Source organism: Mandrillus leucophaeus, unplaced genomic scaffold, assembly GCF_000951045.1.
Source record: "Mandrillus leucophaeus isolate KB7577 unplaced genomic scaffold, Mleu.le_1.0 Scaffold1346, whole genome shotgun sequence".
NCBI classification, from domain to species: Eukaryota; Metazoa; Chordata; class Mammalia; order Primates; family Cercopithecidae; genus Mandrillus; species Mandrillus leucophaeus.
The window spans coordinates 125,903-148,308 of NW_012101306.1; the positions used below are offsets into that span (position 1 = coordinate 125,903).

General features: G+C 46.8%; 1 protein-coding gene across 1 annotated transcript in view; it reads right to left on the minus strand.

The window, feature by feature from the left end:
• Positions 1–4,500: 4,500 nt before the first annotated feature.
• Positions 4,501–22,406, minus strand: part of LOC105534409 (anthrax toxin receptor-like) — a 46,097-nt gene continuing 28,191 nt past the window's right edge. The window contains exons 16-17 of the mRNA XM_011973124.1: positions 21,429–21,509; positions 4,501–5,029 (exon numbers count right to left, since the gene is read on the minus strand). Coding sequence (XP_011828514.1) covers positions 4,613–5,029; positions 21,429–21,509 — 498 coding nt within the window. The 3' untranslated portion in view covers positions 4,501–4,612. The remainder of the gene's footprint in view (positions 5,030–21,428; positions 21,510–22,406) is intronic.

The window sequence follows — 22,406 nt, forward strand, 5'->3', positions numbered from 1 at the left end:
TTCATGAGATAAAAAATCAATGTACAAAGATCAGTAGCATTTGTATACACCAATAACATGGAAGCAGAGAACCAAATCAAGAACTCAATCTCATTTACAATAGCCACCCTAAAAAAAAAAAAAAAAAAAAGGAAAGAAAGAAAGAAAAAAAAAACTAGCTAGGAATACATTTAACCAAGGAGGTGAAAGATCTCTATAAGGGTAACTATGAAACACTGATGAAAGAAACCATAGATGATGCAAATGGAAAAACATCTCATGCTCATGGATTGGAATAATCGATATTGTTAAAATGACCATATTCCCTAAAGCAATCTATAGTTATGACACAATTCCTGTCAAATTTTCAACATTATTATTCACAGAACTAGAAAAAAAATTCTAAAGTTTACATGAAACAAAATAAAGTCTAAGTAGCCAAAGTAATTGTAAGAAAAAAAAACCCAGAGGCATCATACTGCTTGACTTCAAACTACACTACAACACTGTAGTATAAGCATGGTACTAGTACAAAAAATGGACATGTAGATCAATGAAACAGAATAGAGAGCCCCAAAATTAAAGCTACATACCTACAATTAATAGATGTTTGACAAAGTCAACAAAAATAAACAGTGGGGAAAGGACAGACACCCTATTCAATAAGTGGTGCTGGAAAAATTGGCTAGCCACATGCAGAAGAGTGAAACTGGATCCTATCTCATTGTAAACAAAAATTAATTCAAGATGGATTAAAGACCCAAACAAGATCTGAAACTATAAAAATCCTAGGAAAAAAAAAAAACTAGGAAAAATGTGGATATCAGCCTAGGCAAATAATTTATGACAAAGACCCCAAAAGCAAATGCAACAAAAACAAAAATAGGCAAATGGAACTTAATTAAACTGGAAAGCTTCTGCACAGCAAAAGAAATGATCACCAGAGTAAACAGACAATTTACAGAATGCGAGAAAATATTTGCAAATTATGCTTCCTACAAAGAATTAATATCCAGAATATATAAAGAAATCAAACAACTAAACAGAAAAAAACAAGCAACCTTATTAAAAATTGAGCAAAGGATATGAGGACGTTTCTCAAAAGAAATATAAGCAGCAAACACATGAAAAAATTCTCAACATTGCTAATTATCAGATAAATGCAAATTAGCACCACACTGAGATATCATTTTACACCAGTCAGAATGGCTATTTTAAAAAAGTCAAAAAACAACAGATGTTGTTGTGGATGTAGACAAAAGGAAACGTTCATACACTGATGGGGGAAAAGTAAATTGTTTCAACATCTATGAAAATCAGCATGGAGACTTCTGAAAGAACTAAAACTAGAACTACCATATGATTCAGTAGTCCAGCTACTGGGTATCTATCCAAAGGAAAAGAAATCCTTATACTAAAAAGGTACCTGTACTAGTATGTTTATCTCAGCAATAGTCACAATAGCAAAGTCATGGAACCAATGATTGACCAGATAAATAAAATGTGGTATATATACACTATGAAATACTATGCATCCATAAAAAATGAAATCATGTTCTTTGCTGCAACGTGATGGAGAGGGAGGCCGTTATCCTAAGTGAACTAATTCAGAAACAGAAAATCAAATACCACACGTTCTCACTTGTGAGTGGGAACTAAACAATGGGTACACATGGACATACGGATGGAAATAAGAGATCCTGTGGACTCCAAAAGGGGAGAGGGTGGGAGGGGGATGAGGGTTGAAAGACTACCTATTGGAAACAACGTTCGTTATCTGGGTGATGGGTACACTAGAAGCCCAATCTCCACCAGTACACAATATACCCATGTAATGATCGTGCACATGTACCCCCTGAATCTAAAATTCAAAAAGGCAGCCCACCTGCAACTCAGTCCACCTGCATGATCAAGGGCTGTGTCCCTTTTCTCCCTTCACTAGGGTGAGGAGCCCCTGACTGATGCCAAACCTGGGCGATCAACTCAGCTGGAGAGGAGGAGGCAGGGCAGGAGTGGCCCATGGAAGCATGGCTGGCAAAGTTCCCTCTACCTGCCCCTGCTATCACTGTTCAACACAGAAAGCCTGGGAGGGTCCCTGTGGGTGGCCAGAGTGGAGGGGCCCTCCCCTCTGATGTATTCTGAGCTCACCTTCTTAATATATGACTTCCTCCCTTGACGGATGAGGAAGGATGACAGGCCCTAGCTTGAGTTCACATTGGCTAAACTCCAAAGACTCTCAATCCCTATTAACAAACAGGTATGTTGATTTCACCAGGATCACATAAAGCTCTTCATGAAATTACACATACATTTCTTCCTATGGGGTCTCAGAGTTGCAGGGATGGGAAGCAACATCTTTATGTTTCCACATGGGTAACACAGAAGAAATAAAGTCTCTGTACACTTTCATGTTATTTAAACTCCCTTTCTGCCTAATGAAAGCTTTCCCACACTTTTCCTGGTGTCATGAGTACAGTGAACATTTTCTCCCTTAGTGTTGAGAGATACACAGTCCCAGACACCTTGTAAAGTTGCCTTGGCTGCTCTGGGCACATTTGTATATGGCTGTAGGCATTAGGCAGCTGGGCCAGGCAGTCTAGCGCCAGAGGGTGTACTGTCTGGCTGGCTGTCCCTTCCCACACCTGCAAGGGCATGCATCCTACCTCTCTGGACCCTGTCTCATTGTGCTGCACACAGGCCATGCACCTGCTCACCAGGTACCAGGTGCCCTTATCATAAATATCTCCACCTATCTTAGCAATGAGGTGGGAACGCTCAATTCTTTGTGAAAATCTCTGTATTTACAGGACTAGAGGTGTTTTGTTTTGTGAAACAAAAACTCTCTCAAAAACAAAGCAAGACAAAAAATTGATGTAGCCAGTCCTCCTATTCCAGGAAGAATGTTGAGAAGTGAAGTGTGGAGGGGCAGCATGTTCTCGAGTACCCACAGCTATTCCGGGAACGAGCCTCCAAACAGGGAAAAACCAAATGACTGGGTCCCGTCCACCCCCAGGACTCTAGGACCCTCTTCCATTTCCTCAACATTGACCTGGCTTATTTCTCTGGACGCCTTGTGCAGGGCGTTGTGCGCCTGGAAAAGCCTCTCATAACCAGCTTGGGAGACAGATCTGCAGACACAGAGGGGAGGGGCTGGGGAAGGGTGGGAGAGACTTGCTTCCCATCATGGCAGCTGGCAGGACCCAGATGCAGACTCCAGGCTGTGGCAGGACAGGAGGGTGCAAGACGGAGAAGGGGGACAAGAAAGAGTAACTCCTCGGGATGATGGCACTGAAGGTCAAAGTCATGCGACCTAGAGAAAGCCCCCAAAGCCCTACACACATAGGCAAGCCATAACGTCTTAAAAGAAAAAGGGAGGGGGGACAGTGTGGTTATCACTGTCAAATTAGTCAATACTGTTTAAAATCCAAACCTGGTATATTTTTAAGTTGTATTTGTCTTTCAGAATTTCTATGGAAAAGCATAAATATTTCATTCCAGTAGATGGGGGAGATGGAGAGCTGTTTATTTACTCTCAAAGATAGATTCGGGATGACTGGACAACCTCAGCCATAGCCCCCCAGGTGGTCCCCTCCTGACGTGCTCAGGAGTCCCATGTGGGGTGCCCATGGCCTGTGTGGGTGGCACCTTGGGCAGTCATGCAGCCACCATGTGCACACGGTGGGCGGTAGGACACTGCCTGTTGACACTCATCTCTGTTGGGGCTATGGCTTCTTCTATGGGGACAAATGATTAAGGAGGGAAGTTTATCTTTTCTAGTGAAATGAGGAGGATTACCTGAAATTTGCCTGGTCTTGGGGATGGTGTGGGGTATCTGGAAAGATAATTAGCATTTCCAGAAAGGGCCTCACTGCCTTCTGGGACACATTCAGAATTTGAGTAGCCAAAAAATGGAAACCAGGGACAAGAAGATAAGGAGTACAGGAAATGAGATATGCAAGTATTTTTCCCTTCAAAAAGCTAGGGAGGGGCCAGGTGTGGTGGCTCACGCCTGTAATTCCAACACTTTGGGAGGCCGAGGTGGGTGGATCACCTGAGGTCAGGAGTTTGAGACCAGCCTGACCAACATGGTGAAACCCCATTTCTACTAAAAATACAAAAACTAGCCAGGCGTGGTGGCAGGCTCCTGGTATCCCAACTACTCAGGAGACTGAGGCAGGAGAATCGCTTGAACCTGGGAGGTGGAGGTTGCAATGAGTTGAGATCACACCATTGCACTCAGCCTGGGCAAGAAAGCAAGACTCTGTCTCAAAAAACAACAAAGAAAACAAACAAACAAAAATCTGGAGAGGGAGACACAGCATTGAATTCTTATTTCAAAGACTTTTTGGGCTTTTTAAATGGAGAATTTGGCCTAAGACCTCATGTGTCCCAGCCCTTGATAAAGTCGGGGCTGTTGGGAGTGGAATGCATCCATGCCTGGCATCCCCACGGCACCAGGGCGCTGTGTCGTGGCAGGTGCAGTATAAATCCAGCTCACTCATAGGACAAGCTCCCTGGTGACAAACACTTTCGTTGATCAGCAAGAATTCAACTCCTTTGACCATAAGAAAAGACTCCAATGTATATGTCCAGTTCAGCAACAAAAGCCTGTTAATCTTGGGTATTTGGTGCCTTAGAAGTTGGGCTCCAAGGGAGGGAGGGACAGAGGGGGTTCTGCAGTGTGCCTGAGCAGTGGGGACAACAGCGGCAGGATCCTGGAGGGAGGCCTCGAGCACCTAGCAGGGAGGAGGTGGCACCTGGAGGAGCAGGTGACAGGGAGGCACTGCCGGCCAGGTTGAAGGCAGCTCTTTGGGCTGCACAGAGTCTGTGCTTGGGAAAAGTACTCCGGGCTGTGTCTCAGGCAGATCCTAGGGCTGCAGGGAGCCTGTTTGAGGGCGAGGCACTCCCGGCCGTGTCTCAGGCACATCCTTGGGCGGCAGGGAGCCTGTGGTAGGGAAAGGGACTCCTGGCTGTGTGGAAAGCAGATTCTTGGACAGCAGGGAGCCTGTGCGTATTGGGACTGTGCAAGAGCTAAGCTGAGGTACCTCCCCTGTAGGGAAGAGAAGAGAGAGAAGGTCACTGTGATGCCATTGGAATTGGGCTCAGAAGGCTGCGGCTGCCTGGCTCAAGGGGTGGGGCCAGGACCCATCAGGACCCACAGGGTGGGCCTTGCTGAGCTCCTCCTCTCTCCCCTGGGTGCTGTCTCCAGCCTGGACTCCTCCTTCCAGACTTGGCTCTAGCGTTAAAAGTCCTCTCTGCCTCTCCAGGCAGCCCTGGGTCTCTGACTCTGGACTCCCTCAGCTCTCGGTTGAAATTGTTTGCTTCCCCCTGGCAGCTAGGAGGAGGTCCCAATTACCTCTGTGCCCCAGCATGGCCTGGAAGGCTCTAGTGAGCATGTGGAAGGGATGAGCGCTCACCACAGCCCTCAAGGCTGGCTCCAGGGTCCCTTGGGTGGGTGATGAGCTGAGAAAGCAGCAGCTCCACGGTTCCCTTGGTTTGGGAAGAGGATGATACAGACCCGTAGGAACAGCTAATTCTGTCTTGCAGAAGCAGCTGCTTTGCTTTCATCCTGGGCACACACCAGTACAGCCAACCCACCACCCACACAGCTGCAAGCCACACAGAGATTGTCTCTGGGTTCGTCTGCGATGCCTGTCTCTCTGCTGGCTTCTTAGGCCAACGATCGGGGCAAGTCTGTCTGAAGACTTGATCTGGGCCTTTCTAAAAAGCCCTCAGGGTTACTCTAAGTAAGGTCAAAGGGACTGGGGTTTAATCTAGCCTCCGACCTCAGGCAAGTCACTCAACCTCTTGGGAATGGCTTTCCCATCTCTCAAATGGGCCCAGCAATACCAAACACGGATTGGTCACCCCAAGTCCATTCTTCCTGTCTTCCTTACTAACGAGACCTGATTTTGTTAAGAGAGGCAATGTGCGCAACAAACCACTATGACACATATTCACCTATGTAACAAACCTGCACATCTGCACATGTATCCCAGAACTTAAAATTTAAAAAAAAAAAAAAAGAGGCAAGGTGCTCAGCTGTAAAATGACCTTTTCCCAGTCTCCCTTGCTGAGCAACGTGGCCATGTGAATGCATTCTGACAATGGAATATAAACAGGAATTGTTGGGCATTGCTTTAAAGAAGGCTGCTTTCCCTTTTTCCTTCTTCTTCCTGCCTGGAGTATGAGTGTGATGGCTGGAGCTCCAGAAGCTCTCTCATAAGCATGAAAGCAAATTGAAAGGTTAGGTTTCCCCAAGGCTGTTCTCTTGGAGCTTAGCAGGCAGGCAAATAGATAACAATCTTTCTCAGAGCCCCTCAGCTCTCCCATTTCTCGATTTGTATAGGCTGTCCTCTGTTTCTGGAATGTTCTTCCTAATGTTGTCTGCCCAGTGAACTGCCACTCACCTTTTCAGACTCAGCTCCCGAGTGGCCTCCTCCAGGAAGCCCCTTATCCTTGCTCCCAGCTAAAGTGACCACCCTGCTTGGTCTTTCTGGTCATGTGCTGGCAGAAGGCTGAGCCCATTGTGGGAATTGCCCTGTCCTTCTAGATGTACCTGTCCCTGCTCTGCATGCATGAGGACTGTAACTGCATCCCCTTCCGCATCGGTGGCTGGAGGGCTGCAGCAGGCTCCCAGGATGCCGGTGGGCATATGCCACTTCGCCTTGACCTCCCCATCTGTGATGTGGTGCTGACGATACCCACAGACCACGGCAGGAGCAGCAGCCCATCAACGCCTGTGGTTTCCCTGGCGTGGGGCCTGCTCAGCTCCTTCTCCACTCAAGGCCACCCTTCCCAGGCTGTCTGGAATCCCAGGGGTCCCCTGCCAGGCCAGTCTCAGCCTAATGGTGCCCAGGAAACCCTCCATTCCACACAGGTATTCCCCAGAGCGTGCAGACTTTGAGCTTGCTTGAACCTGTCATTCATGCATAAAGCCTCCCCTTGGGCATGTGAGTGACAAGTGCCTCAAATGCTGGATTCCCTTAAAGAGATGGTCTCTCTCTCACTGACAGCGGCCCTTCTCCCCTCTAGGCCCCATCCTGGCACCTGCCCTCTCCTGCCCCTGCCCTCCTAATCCCCATCCAGGATGATGCTCACTTTCCCCTTGTGCCCCCTCAGACCCTGTCCTGAGCCACCTGTGTCTGCAGCTGCCTGTCCACCCTCCTCCATGCCTGACTGGGCTCCTGCTACCTGTTCAGGGATTCAGGCTTCCTTAGTACAACCCAAGTGTGTTAGCCTGCTCTCCCTGGCTCCACCCATCCCCAAATCTAGTCCTTCCGGCACCGTCTTCCCTTCCAGCTCATACCCTCCAGAAATGCTCTGCATTGCTGGCAAGATCCAGTCCCTCCACCCAGCCTGCACGCCAGACCTTCCCCTGCCAGGCTCTTGGGGTCTCCACACCCTGACTTCAGGCAATCAAATCCCAGCTACTAGAAGAGCTGGCTGTGCCCTGGCACCCTCCCTCGCTCCTCTGCCTTGAGGGCTCTGCTCCTTACCTTTCCATGTTGCACATCTAAGCCCAGACATCCTGAGCCTCAGCCTCAGCTCTGATGCTGCCTCTGACAAGCTGCCTTCCTTGAAGGGGAGCACCCTGGTCCCAAAGCCCCAGAGCACTAGAGCTGAGTCTCTTTCTCTTTCTCCAGCCTCTCTCTCTCCTTGCAGCACAGAGTTGGGGTCCCTTCACATAACAGCACCCTCACCCTGCCTGCCCCAGGTCACACACAAAGATCAAGGCCGAACCCAGAGCAAGAGCGACCAGAGAGTCTATGGGTTTGGCCCAGACCTCCACCTGGAGGCACACAGATGATTTCTCCACCTTTCCTTGGGGCTCAAGAAGGTTCAGCACTGTATTGCACCCACCACTGCCCTCCTGACCATAAGCTGACTGGACCCAGAGTGCAGGTCACTTCATCAGTGCTGGGCCACAGTCCAGGCCTCCCAGAGGTGGCTTTGTCATGGGGGCTCAAAACCCCACCTCACTCTTCCTGGGCACCACCCAGACTATACGGCCCAGGCAAGATCTTGCCATCTGCTCAGTGCTCTCCTCTGTCCACTCAGGCCTCACCCCCAACCATTTTTCCTCTGCCCCCTCCTGGGGGCAGCCAAGGCCATTGTGCTCACACCCTCTTCTGGCATGGTTAGAAGGCATGGCGGAACCAGAAAGGATAATGCCACTCCCAGAAGGAGGTGGCCCCTCCTCCTGGCACTGCCCACCCAGCCTGGGGGACCTGTGATGATGTTGTGAGGGGCTGCCTCTGTTCATCTTTGTGGGAGGGGGAAGTGCCAGCTATGGGGTTCCAGGGGCCTGCTAACTGCTGTCCACTCGTTTCTCCCTGCCTTCCATCAACCCTGACACCAGCGCTGGGTGAGGGCAGGGGTGAGTCACCCTGCCCAGCCCCTGTTCCTTCCTTTTATTCATCTCTACTCACAGCTATTCCTTCTTTTTATCCATCTCTACTCACACATTGTGAGTCCACTAACATTTTTAATAAGTTACCCTTTTACCATGAAGATGAAAAAAAACAAAACAAAACACCCAGATGCTTACAAAGAAAGACCTTCTGATCAGCCAGGTCTTCCTGCGATAAACACCTTTACTCCATGGCCTAAAACTGAGCTTCGAGCCACTGTAAAGGACTTCCCTGACCCAAGGATGAAGCCTCAAGGGTTTACTGAGGAATTTAGAATGGCTCCCTGACCTTAGCCAATTTATTCACATAATATTGGGGCCTGGAGAAGCTAAGAAATGGATGGCAGCAGCAGAATGGGGTGGACCTGAGGAGGATATTAAAGACCCCCGAAAACCCCTGCATGAGAAGGGGTAAAAGGAGCTAGAAAAAAATGCTGAAAACATTTTACATTCACGTCCTAAGATCATTCCAGAAAAAACTGACTGGTGCATCATCCAACCCTGCAGACCAAAGCAGGAGGAACCAGTTTCAGATTACAGAACTTGTTAGAAACACTGTTTCTGAAACATTTTGTGCTCAATATAGCAAGGAGTATTTCCTTCAGGGACTGGAATGGCATTAACTGCTGTATTTACAAATGAACTCCATCCTAGGAACTTGGCAGTTCAATTAAAACACGTAAGCCAGGATGGAAAGTTACAGACATGACTGAATTGGTGGCCTTAGCTGAACATTTTGAGAAGACTCTAGAGCAAGAAAAAACCCAAAAGGCTAACAATCTTATGCCTCTCCAATTATAACAGTTACCGGGGCCAAGACCAAAGAGACCTTCTCATTTTTATTTTAAATCACAAGCAGGAGGTCCAGAATAAGGAATGCCTTACCCCAGGGTAGATGCCTTCATTGCAAACACCCAGGACACTGGGAAAGGAGATTGTTGACTTTTGTCTCAGTTCACCACCAAGCCTCCTCCCTTTAGGCTGAACTGGTTCACCACGAGAGGGGACCCAAGAGATTTTAACGCTCAGGATAATAAAAATAGACAAGGCTCAGGGATTCTCTGGTAAACTGCTCCCCAAAATACCTTTAAATAAACATAGAAAAACAAGACTTAAGCTGGGAATCCTGTGCAATGCTGGTGTATACCAGGGTCGCCTTATCCAGCATAAACCCTACTTTAATAAGCCAACGAATCTCTTGGAGTGAAAAGATCATCTCTGTGGTGAGCGTTTCAAATCAAGTTCAAGAGGCTTCTGTATCTGAACCTGTCTAATCAACTTGGGGCTATTTGCAGTAAAATGTACCTTTCTACTATGTAATACTGATCCAGTAAACTTGCCAGGGCAGGACTTTCAAAGTTGAAAGGGCACATACAATTCTCCTCAGAGGGAGAAGCAATCGTAGAGATTCCTGAGTCTCCTGAGCCAGAACGGTTGTGCTCTCTACAGACAAATCGATAAGATCAAAACTCAGGCCCATAACGAAACACCTTTCTAAAACCCCGGAATATTTATGGGTCTCTACCTCAAATGATAGAGAAAGAATTAAAAGTGTGGAGTCTATAAAAGTCCAAACTGGTCATTCTAAGTCTTTCCTTAAATTACTGCAATATACACTAAAACCTAATGAAATTAAAGGGCTCTCAACAATTGTAGGAGACTTAACTAACCTAGGATTTAGAGTTCCACGTACCAGTCCTTGTTAACACTTCCATTCTACCAGTTAAAAAACCAAATGAATGAGGTTGAAGATTTGTTCAAGATCTATAGCTAATTAATAAAATTATAATACCAAGATTTCCCATAGTCCCAAATTCAAATACTTTATTATCTAATGTACCCACTGATTTAAAGTGGTTTATGGTAATAGACCTCCGCTCAGCCTTCTTTAGCATTCCAGTTCATAAAGAGAGTCAACATTTGTTTGCTTTCACTCGGAAAAATCAGCAGTACACACAGCCTTTTCTATTTTTCCCAGGCATTGCCTCAGTACTTAATAACCCTACAGTCTTCTGGACATTCTATTGTTACTCAGTATGTAGATGACCTGTTATGCTCTCCCGCTCAACAGTGCTCTGAAATTGACTCAATTTACCTTTTATAGCAACTCACACATAAAGGTCACAAGGCCTTGATGGAAAAACTTCAATTTTCAAGAGAAAAAGTTCACTATTTGGGACATGACTTGACTGCTGATGGGATTTCCCTCTCGCCTGGGAGAATTAAAAACTATTCAACGTTTTCCTTGGCCTGGAACCGAAAGACATTTAAGAGGTTTTCTTGGACTCACTGGACATTGAGGATACTGGGTTCCAAATTTTCCCTGAATCGCCTCACCATTGTTTTAGCTCACTAGAAATGCAGTATGGGAATCTTTACCTTGGAAAGACAGTCCAGGCTTTTAACTATGGCCTTATGACAGCCTCCAGCTTCAGGACTTCCAGACTACGCTAAACCTTTTATCTTGGTTGTTCATGAACACAACAATCAGGTATTGGAAGTTCCTACTCAAGAACAGGGGGGAAACATAGGCCCACTGCATATTCCAGCCTGCAGTTAGACCCAGTAGTTAGGGCATATTCGAATCACTTAAAAGCAGTAGTAGCAGCAGCCAAGTTGGAAGCTTCATCTGAGCTGGTTTTAGGGAATGAACTCAATTCACAAGTCCAACATGCTGTGAAAAGTCTATTAAATTTCAACCAAACACAGCATTTTTCAGCAAGCCAGTTAGCATCTTATGAAATTCTTCCTCCTGTCTTCTAATCTCCATCTAAAATGCTGCAACCTACTTAAGCCTGCTATTGTATTAACTCCACCTGACTCCGGTGATGACCACATTGTGTAAGTGCAGTATTGGAAACAGTGGCCTCTTGTGTTGATTTACGAGACAGTACATCGGCTAATCCTGAGTTGTTGTTTTTTTGTTCATAGGTCCTATGCCAAAAACTCAAAAGAAAATATCAGGCAGGATATGCCATTACCACCCAAAATGAGCTAATAGAGGAGGGAACTCTTCCTCAACTGAAGTCAGCTCAACCCACAGGCTTTTTGCTCTCACCCAAGCCTGTCCTACAGCTAAGGACAAGTCAGTAAATATTTACCCAAATAGAAGAGTAGTACACGATTTTGGCATGTTATGGAAACAACAAAAGTTTCTTACTTCTAGTGGGATCCCCATTAAAAAAAACAGACTCCAAGTTGATAAACTCCTTTCTGCTACCTGGTTACCATCAGAGATTGCCATTATTAAGATCAAAGTTCATGCCTGTAAAACTGAACCTGAACATAAAAGGAATGCTCTAGAAGATATTTATGCCAAATCAGCTAGTGCTGAAACTGTTAGGATATACAATTAATTAACTCCGTAAGATTGATCCAAGTCAATTCCCTCATGATGACCTACTCAATAAACACTGCAGATTTGGAAAAACAAATTTGGTATCTAAAGGATGTAAATTCAATGTTAAGCATAGACTCACAGAGGGCTCAGCTGGCTGCCTGGCCCTTCCTGAGTCTTTGAAGTTTCTATTATTAAAAGCTCTGCATTCCACAACTTATTCTGAAACAGAATCCACGTTATGAAAAAATATTGGTGGGATAACTGTTTCAAAATTGCTAAAATGGTTTATAATCAATGTTTGATTTGTCAAACTCATAATCCTGCAAAAACAATAAAAACTTCAGGTAGTATATTTTCATCACTTGATGGGCATTTTTTTTTTTTTTTTTTTTTGAGACAGAGTCTCACTCTGTCACCCGGGCTGGAGTGCAGTGGCATGATCTCGGCTCACTGCAACCTCCGCTTCCCAGGTTCAAGTGATTCTCCTGCCTCAGCCTCCTGAGTAGCTGGGACTACAGGCACACGCCACCACACCTGGCTAATTTTTTTATATTTTTAGTAGAGACAGAGTTTCACCATATTGGCCAGGCTGGTCTCAAACTCCTGACCTCGTGATCCACCCACCTTTTGAGCACTTACAGATGGACTTCATTCAGTTGCCAACCTTAATGGGCTATCAGTATGTCCTTGTAGCAGTTTGTATGTTTTCTGGTTGAGTAAAGGCTCTCCCATGTGGGAAAGCTGATGCAATGACAATAGCCAAGAAATTATCAGAAAAAAAATGTGTTTCCTTCTGGCAACTTGCTGGAGAAATCTCCAGCAATAAGGAAACTCATTTTACTGGGCAAGTTATAAAGCACCTCAATAAGATATATGGACATGATGGCACTATCATTGTCCTTAGCCCTCTGTCTTCTGGAAAAGTTGAAAGAACAAATGACATCTTAAAACTAAAAATGACAAAGTTAACTGAGTCAATTGGGTTGCCTTGGCCAAAGGTACTATCATTGGCTTTGATGATAATCAGATTCGCTCCTACTGGAAAACATAAGTTGATACCTTATGAAACTGTCACTGGAAGACATATGGTCCTAGTAACAGAACCGCATGCCTCTCCCACTCTCCTAAACTCTGATATGCCTAAAGCTGGAAGGCTTTAATGCATTATGTCAAAGTGTATTCTCACCAGGTAAAGGAAGCTTTTTATGGTGCACTAACTGAGGATAATGAAGCCCTTCATGGTCGAGAATCTGTAACTTGGATCTTCTGGAAATGACATCAGAGGAAAATTGCTTTGAACCTCACTGGAAGGGACCATACCAAGTCCTTGTCACTACCCACACTGCAGTGAGGCTTCAGGGACTTGGACCTCGGGTCCACATTTCATAACTCAGAAAGGCCCCTTTAGACTCTTGGGACTGTATATCTTTAAGGTAAACCTGATGAGAGAAATTTCTCATCAGAAGCAGACAACATCCTAGAAATGGACAACTTTTCAAAGATCATAAATTAAGATTTCTCTGATATCATGGAAACCTTAAGCTTTTGTCTTTCCCCCTCATTTCCTGCTGTCCTAATCCTTTCCTTTTCTCTACAAGAAAATTCATGGGACCGTAATCAGTGGATGGCTTTAGCTCAAGCTTCCGCTCCAGCATAAAACCCGAGCAATTGGGTTTGTGGGCTAAAACCAAAAAAATGAAGAAACAATTCCATTAATACCAGTGTCACTCTATGTTCCGAAAGAGAATCACCCTGAAACTCCAAAGGAAGAGTGGAAAGTTATCCTTGATACACTAAACATCACTGCTACTCGCTTTTCTGCACTTGCTAGAAACAACACTCTAACATTTCCAATTAACAACCTGATTGTTACCAAATGTAGAAAACCTATTCAAGTAATACCTGCAAAAGATATATTTGGCTTCCAGGCACTAGTCTCTCAAGGCCTGAGAATTACCTATATGGGTACAAGTAATTGCTTGTATAATGTCACCAGATTAAATTCAGTAGGGTACTTTTTAAAAACTAAATGTGGTTATATACCTTTACAGCATATTGTAAAGGAAGTACAAAAAAAGAGAACTTCTTTTTATGCAGACTAATGGGCAAACAATTTTCTTTTGAGACAAAATCTCCCTCTGTACCCCATGCTAGAGTGCAGTGGCATGATCTTGGTTCACTACAACCTGTGCCTTCTGGGTTCAAGTAATTCTCATGCCTCAGTCTCCCAAGAACCTGGAATTACAGGCATGTGCCACCATACCCAGCTAATTTTTGTATTTTTGGTAGAGATGGGATTTTGACATGTCGGCCAGGCTGGTCTCAAACTCCTGGCCTCAAGCAATCTGCCCACCTCAGCCTTCCAAAGTGCTGGGATTATAGGAGTGAGCCACCGTGCCGGCCCATGGGTGAACAAATTTAACAAACCCTTGCTCAAATACAACTAAATAGCCCACTTTTCCAACCCCTAAGGGCCTATATTGAGTCAGCAGAGAATCTGCTTATTCCATTCTGCTGAACCCCTGGGAGGTCTGCCTGGCTATAAAATTTAAGAATTTTCCCAATTTAATGATTAGCTCTAAATTTCATGCAGTGGGTTCCCCACTACCAGAAAGAGTGAGGCCCCAGGAAACCAACTGAAATCTTTCCTCAGTAGAAACTATCTCCTCTTTGTCTGTTTCAAAGTTGGTGCTAACTTCAGTTATTGACTGTTTTTGCTTCTGATCACAGGAGCTATCATGGGAACTTCCATGGGAAGGTATTTGAAAGGCAGGAGTTAGCCATATCAAATAGCCAGATGTGAACCATGGGTAAAAGTCATACTCCAAAAGAGAGATGATGACACATGCATTCACATGGGACATCATGCAGCTTCAGATCTCCTCTTTGCTACAGTTGAGGGCTTGTGTTTGGTACTGAACACAAGTGAATGTTGTACCTATCTCTCCTCTGATCTTGTTACTACAGAAAGTTTAATTTACAAGGTGGCTGGTATTACTGTTTTCTTGGACTCTGCCACCAAATACATTAAGAAAATCTCTCAAGAGAAATGAGCACATAATGTGCTCATGGGAGCAACTGACAGTTGATTTGCAGGCATCCTAAATGGTGGATGACAAACTTGGGTTTTCTAATCTTTATATTTATTCTAGTGACGTTCCAGGCTACCATGCTTGTGTTACCAGGCTAACAACAAAGTTGAATGCCTCTATAAATCAGGCCATTTTACAGTGAATTATGGCCTGCACATCCTGAACAAAGACTATGACCAATAGACTGAAATACTGTTGAGATGCCTGTACTGCCTGAACCGTGACTTGATTGATTTGGGACAGTTTGCTTCATAAGAAATATTGTTAAGGAGTTCACTTTGGTCTTTGGATATCATCCTTTTTGTAGTCATCCTAATAGTCCCTGCGGTCCACTGCACCCTCTGAAACCTTCGATGTTTTGTATGCAACCATCCATTGAGCATAAGTGGTCTCACTTCCACTAAATCAGCAACAGCAGACAAAAGTATTGAACTGGCATGATGTTGTGACTTGTGAATTCCATGCTGAGATCAAATAACTCATTTATGATGGTGACAGAGAGTGACATCAATGCCCAAAGTTTTGGTCAACCTCTCCAAATTGAGAGGCCTCTCAAAAGAGTGAAATTGTTAAATAAAACTAAAATTTGGCCTGAGAAAGCCTCCATACTCACATATTTGAGTTCTCACATATGAACACAACCTAACTCAGTACCTAAAAACTGAAAACCCAACTGCGGAGTGTGCTTCTATAACAGGAGCTGAGCCTCGGACATTCACAGCAGCCACACTTCAGCCACTCACAGCAGCCAACTGTTCAAATGAGGAGGACACACAGAGCTGTCGCCAATTCCGCTGTTTCCGTACCTCAGTTCCCTTTTCTCCACGCTGTTTTGCCTTCTCTGTTCAGAAAACTTATTTGACCCTATGGTAGCCCTGAAACCTCTCTGAGTCTGTCCTGACCCTGGGGGCTGTCCTATTTGGAATCATGTTTTGTTTTTTTGGGCTCAACTAAACTCTGTTACATTTAATTTGTCTGACGTTTTTCTTTTGATATATGTCAAACAATCCTTAAACATCCATAAGTGCACTTGAGCTCACCTGCATACACACTGTCAGTACCAGGGGCTACCACCACAGCCACACACTCTATTTATTGCAGGGAGTGTTTGCGCGATTCGGGTCCATTATTTTATCAGCCTCTCGTTTTTCATTATTTTAAATTTTGGAGCTTAATGTTTAACATTGGATAAGGCAAATCTTCTCTCACTGCTTTTCTGTATTAAAAATCCCTTAATGATTCTTAACTGTCTTTTTTTTCCAAGTGAACTTGTCATTTTGATCAAATTCCCTAAAAATATTTCATTACAATTTTCACTAAAATAACATATTAAGCTCATGAATTCCTCTGGGGAAAGTTGACATTGTGCTCTAGATTTTTATATTTTCAAATTTGTCTTGTACCAATAAGTAAGGTTTTATGGTTTCTTTTCATCATGATCAGTACATTTGTGTTACACTTACACATAGGTATTACGTTTTTTGTGGCTGTTGTAAAGAGAAAGGAATCTTTCATGTTTATTTCCACCTCCTTTGTTTCTACTTATTTATTGCAAAACATTCCAGTAAAAACTTAACCACAATAATTCCAGACCTAGTGTTTACCCACTGCTGAGGGATCCCCTTGATTTCCTCCGGAGCAGGACCCAGGGCACTAACACTGAGGCCACCTCCTCTCCTCTGCCCCAGCCTATCCCAGGAGATACAGGGAGCGCTAAGGTATGGGTCTGCACTTGTACTGATGGAGAGGAGCAGGGTTGGGTGTCTCACAGTAGAGGAGACCTCCAGGTGGCTGCCCCCTGAATCCGTGGGGTAAGTGTAAGGCGATGAGGAGGTTCCTGGAGTTTGAGAGGGTCTCCTTCCTCACTGCCTCTCTACTGATTGCAGATATCTAAGCCAGCAACTGATCACTTCTCACATCAGCTCAACCACTCTAAGGTGAAGGGACATTTCCTGAAGTGATTGGCAAACAATCAGAAACCTTAATTGCCGGTGCTTTGGAGTTTTGGCTCAATCTTTGGATTTCCTGATTATGTTACAGAAGTGTGTGTGTGTGTGTCTGTGTGTGTGGGTGTGTGTGTGGGTGTGTGTGTTGGGGTGGGGGGTGGTGCTGAGGAGTTGAAGGAAAGCTTGCTGTAATTGCAATACCAAAGTTATGATCTGAAACTTTCCCAAAAAGCACTGGCTTCAAGAACGGCTGCAAGCTGGGATTCCTGGACAGTTGGAGGCCACAGCCAGCCAGGCTTTGCCACGCCTGTCCCTTGGTCTAGCACCCTCCATGGGCACATGATCAGGAGGAGAACTCAGGAGCTCCATGGTCATGAATGCATCCTAAGGCCCGTCTGCATTAAGCTCCAATTGTTACCCAGAACAACTCTCCCAGCAAACGTGAGCACGAATTTAGAAGGAGGTCTGCAAGTGACAGTGTGATATCAAGATATTAATATTCACAAATGTATCATGTGTAAATTTCAGTAAATCCTCATCAGAAGCTGTCGATAGTTTCTTAGAAATCATGACTTCCAGTGAAACAGGGTACAAGAAAACCAACTGGATCATAGATTAATTGATACTAGAAATTTAAGATCCTGTGGCATATATCTAGTCATGAAGACATCATCAAACTTCTAAATAAAAACCAAAATGATTCTAATATTAAACATTGACATAAATGTGAGCTATACATACCTTTAAGAAAAGTTAATAAAAGCAAATAATATAATTATTTACTCAGTTATTCCAGCTTAGGGTCGCAGGAGGCTGGAGCCTATCCCATCAGCTCAGGGTGCAAGGTGGGAACTAACCCTGGACAGGATGTCATGTCCTTGCACGTGCACTCACACACTCACACTGAGCCCATAGAGACATGTCAGTCCACCTGATGTGCACATCTGTGGGATGTAAGCGGAAACTGAAGTACCCAGAAAAATTCCCTGCAGCCATGGGAACAACATGCAAACTCCACACAGACATTGACCTCAGCCGGGAATGGATTTTTTTTCTGATCAGCATCATCATTTCTCACTCAGTGTTCAGATGACGTTGAATGAAACGTTATTTGAGGACCTGCTGTGTGACATTTTGCACTGAAGAGAGATGCACTTGCTGGTATTTCCATAGATCACTCTGACAGCAGGACATGGGGTGGAACCCGACTCAGACATGAGCCTCCCCTTGGGTCAGTTCATAGCCCGGCTCTACCACTCAACGATCCTGCCATGTTGAGCCTATCACTAAACATCAGAGCCTCGGTGTCCACAGCTGTGAAATGCAGACAGTAGTGACTGCCTTGCAGGACAGAGAGGTGGCCATGCACACAGTAAGGACCTGGAGCCAGGCTGTTGGATGCTTGTCCTATTGCTTCCTGGTTGTGTGACCCTGGGTAGGTTACCTAACTTTGTAGGGCCTCTAGCTTCCTCCCCGCAATAGAGTTATGGCATATGTTAGTTTGTGGAATATACTTGCAACAGTGTCTGGCCCACCTTAAGATTGGGTATGAATGGCAGCTATGAGTCCTCTGGGTGTTGTGAGAATGAAATGAGATCCAGTTTCTAAAGGGCTTCCTGCTGTGGTGCGCACACGAATTAAACTCACTGGAAAGGCTGTTATATCATTGTGGGCACTACATTTGGTGACAGAGGGTAAGGTTTCACGTTATTAGCTTGACTTTCCTGATGGATCTAGCAATACTGTTTCCCATTAACATAATGAGCATCCACAGGATAAGGTGAAGGAGGATCGTCAGCATGGATGGAAGGTAGAGTTTGATTCAAGAGCCTCGGAGTCTTGCTGCTGCATTTTGTATGAGTGTGTAGTGGGGATGGCCTGGAAGAGGACACTATCAAAAAATTTATTCAAGGAACTGAAGGTGATAAACCAGAGAGACACACTCAATTTAAAAACAACAACAAAAAAAATTGAAAGCAAACAAGACTGACTGCTTTTGCCACAAAAAAAAAAAAAAATGCTGAGGTTTTTGGTAAACTGAGCCTTTGAGAATTTCCTGCATTATTATGTGCCGAAATGCAAAGATGTTTGGGTTTGCCGAAACCAGCAACTAAACAAGGTTTTAAAGGGCAGCATCTCCTCTAAATTCAACAGCACACTCATACAAAATGCAGCAGCAAGACTCCGAGGCTCTTGAATCAAACTCTGCCTCCCACCCATGCTGACGATTCTCCTTCACCTTATCCTGTGGATGCTCATCAATGTCCCGAGCTCATCACACCCCCTTATCCTGTGGATGCTCATCAATGTCCCGAGCTCATCACACCCCCAGGTCAGCCCACAATGCCAAGTCAGGAAGAGGAGTTTGGAAACAGCCTCCCCACAAGGCCGGGGCATGGACGGAGAAAGAGGCATGCACTGGTTCTCTCAGGATCCGCCACACTGCTGAGGGCCTCAGTGAGTCTCTGTCTGAGGGGAGATCCTGGAAGAGGGGTGCGCAGCACACAGGTGGCCTCTTCACTCTGCCGTGAAGAGACAGACAGCCTACGCCTGTCCTGGGCAGGACGTCTCACTGATGCCTCCACAGCCCTGCAGTTGCAGTTGGGCCGCCTGCCTGGGGCCAAGCCACCCACCCAAGTCTGGTCTCCAGCGGTTCCTCCCTGAGATGCACTCTCTCTCCTCCAGCCTCAGGGCTCCTTCTCACTCAGGGACCCCCTGGCTCAGGCAAGAAGGTCACATTCCCAGTGTCTCCAAGCAGGAAGCTGCTGAGCTCGCCAGCAGCCTGGCTGGTGTCTGGCTCTGTACACTCAGGACTAGGCTTACAGGCCGACCCTGTGGCTCTGAAACGGGCTGCAGGTCTCAGGGGGACGCATCCTCTTTAGTGCATGACTCACGTTAGACCCTGGGGCCAGCACATGGAAGGCTTAAAGAGGAGAACCGGAAACTCCTGCCAGATTGTCTGAATTCTTGGGTACCTGACAGAAATCTTACAAGACACTCAGTTGGGTGTTCAGGACTACAGTTGGGAAGGACAAGGTCGAATTAGGTTGTGGCAGAGAAGCTAGGAGCAGCCCAGGTCCACAAGGCATAGCTATGGGCTTCCCTGGGTTAGGGACAGATGTGGGGTTGATTTCTGATAGCGCTGGAGGCAGCCACTTACTATCTGGGTGGCCTTAGGCAACTTTCTGGGCCTCTATTTTGCCATTAGTAAAACAGGGATTGTCTCTCCTTTTCCAAGAATTGCAAGGTGGACTTCACACGATGACAGTGGCAGCCTGGCAGAGCCCTGAGCAGTGGTAAGTGCCCTCTGTGATGCAATTACTCTGCCCCCCACCACCCCACCCCTAAACCTTAGCTTCAAAGAGCTGCCCTCGGGAATGAGACAATTCCAGAGACTTGCTCCATCCCCTGTGTCACCACACTGGACAGTAAGGCCATTTCTGGCCCTTTCCCATGCCCACCCTCCCATCTCTTGCCTTCCCTCTGCTTAAGGTGCCTGTTTTCACGCTCAGCCATCAAGCTCTATCCCTCCCACCTAAGTGTCTCACCTGTTCCGGGCATTAGGCTGGACTACTGCTGTGTGACTGGAACTGGGCTGTGTCAATGTGGAGAGGCCTCGTGGGACCTCAGACAGAAATGAGCTTCTGTGCAAGCGTGGCTGAGATTGAGAGCCCTGTGCAGAGGCACAGAGCCGGGAGCCCAGCGGCTGGAGGAGCCCTGCATGCCTCTGACACCGGCGATGCCCTGCCAGGTGTCAGCATGCCTCCCGGGGGCTCCTGGCCCATTTCTCATCAGCAGCGTCCAGAGGCTTGCAGCCTGCAAGGCCTTCTCAGTGTGCAGCCACCTGGCCACTGAGAGCCTGTGCTGGCCTGATGCAGGAGGTCTGGCCAGTGCAGGTCCCTCTATAAACCCTGGGGATGAGATCATCTTCCAGGTGCAAAGGGCTGGACTGTGGAGGCACAGGCAGATGAGCCCCAGGCCGAGCCAGGAGCAGGGCTCTCCAGGGCCCCGGGGCCTGAGCGGAGAAGCCCCTTAGTGCTGATCCAAAAGGAGAGCAGTGCAGAGTAAGGGCAGGAGCCAGGCCCAGTGCACATCCAGCCCTATCACTCACGGACTTTAGGAGCAGGGACGTGCCACTTAATCTCTCAGCACTTCCGTCCCCTTCAGTAAAGTGGATACTAATAGCACCTACTGGTACAGTTGCTGGGAGGATGAAAACAGTGAAAGCGTGGCCTAGGGTAGCAACTGGCCCATGGGAGGACTCCATACATTACTGAGGCCTCATAAAAATTTTTTAGTCCTCATTCATAATAAGTTACGAAGAGAAAATCTTAACAATTTGGTCCTCCCCATGGTCCCAAGGCAATGACCCAAGGAAGGAATCCTTATTGCCTATTAGAACCAGTCAGTATTGCCCAACAACCCCGTTAGCCATCCTAGCCAGCACTCCTGGCCCCAGGTGATGAACAAACGAAGTGCTCGGCTCCCATGTCCAGAAACTGGCTGGGACGCCCACGGGCACCGTTTCTGTGTGTCTTGTGCCGTCCTCCTTGCCAGATGCCTGACATGGCTCTCTGAGCCACAATCCCAGAGGACAGCGGTCAGGGGAAAAGCAGTGGCCTTCTGTCCATCAAGTGTGTCCCTGCACCCCTGCTCACCTGGTCCCTGCGCTGACACCACATCCATGGCACCTGGCAGCAGCTTGGGTGAGAAAGGTCACAAAAGGTATCCAGATTGCCCTGAAAAGCAACGTGGCCATGAGGAAGCCATGCAGGCTGGACACTACCTCCAGAAGGCATCAGGACTCCCCAGCCACCCACGGCTCTGTCCCCTGGAACACACCCAGACAAAGCTTCCATCTCCCCCTCAGGGAGGGGCCTGGCAGCCTTGTGTGTTGGGGACATGGTCACTGTGGCCACAGAGAGTTTTGGAATCTAGAACAAAACAGTATTTTGCTGAAGGAAGAGAAAACGACAGGGGCAGATTCAGACAAAAAGTCCAAAGGCAGGAGGAGCCTGTGGTTCCGAGCAGAGGTCCTGAAGGGGAGCATGAGTTGGGTACGGGCCCTGGGCAGGAGCTCATGGAAGGGAGGAGTCTTGCTGCTGGGGGCACACAGGGGAAGGCAGGTGAGAGGACCATGCCCTGCTCAGGGAGTAGGTACCTGACACCAGAAAAGAGAGGAAGAGGAAGGCAGAGAAAAAACAGGCCAGAAAACAGCCCAGGACCCATAATGGGCAGCCCTTGGTGCTGCAGTCAGGCCTTTCTGGGCCCTGGTGGGGATGGGATGAGGGCCGTGTGTTGCAAGGCAGTGCAGGCCGCTGGCAGGTGACTTCCTCTCACCGGAGGCCGTGTTTCGGCTTCTCTGTGCCCCACACTCCAGGGAGAGACAGGCCTGGCTTCCCCAGATACCCACTGAGGCGGCAGAGGAACCTGACACTCCCAGGAGGAAGCAAGATATCTGACCACAGACAGAGCCATGACCAAGGGGGAGAGGGGCAGACCAGGCAGGAACTCTGGGGTCCTTCCACCTCAACACCAGCCACCCAGGCGCCCTCTCTACCCCTGTGCAGGGCCCCTGCTGCTGCCTGGCTGGGTTCCCCTCAGCACGATGGGCCTGTACCCGCCCGTGAAGGAGG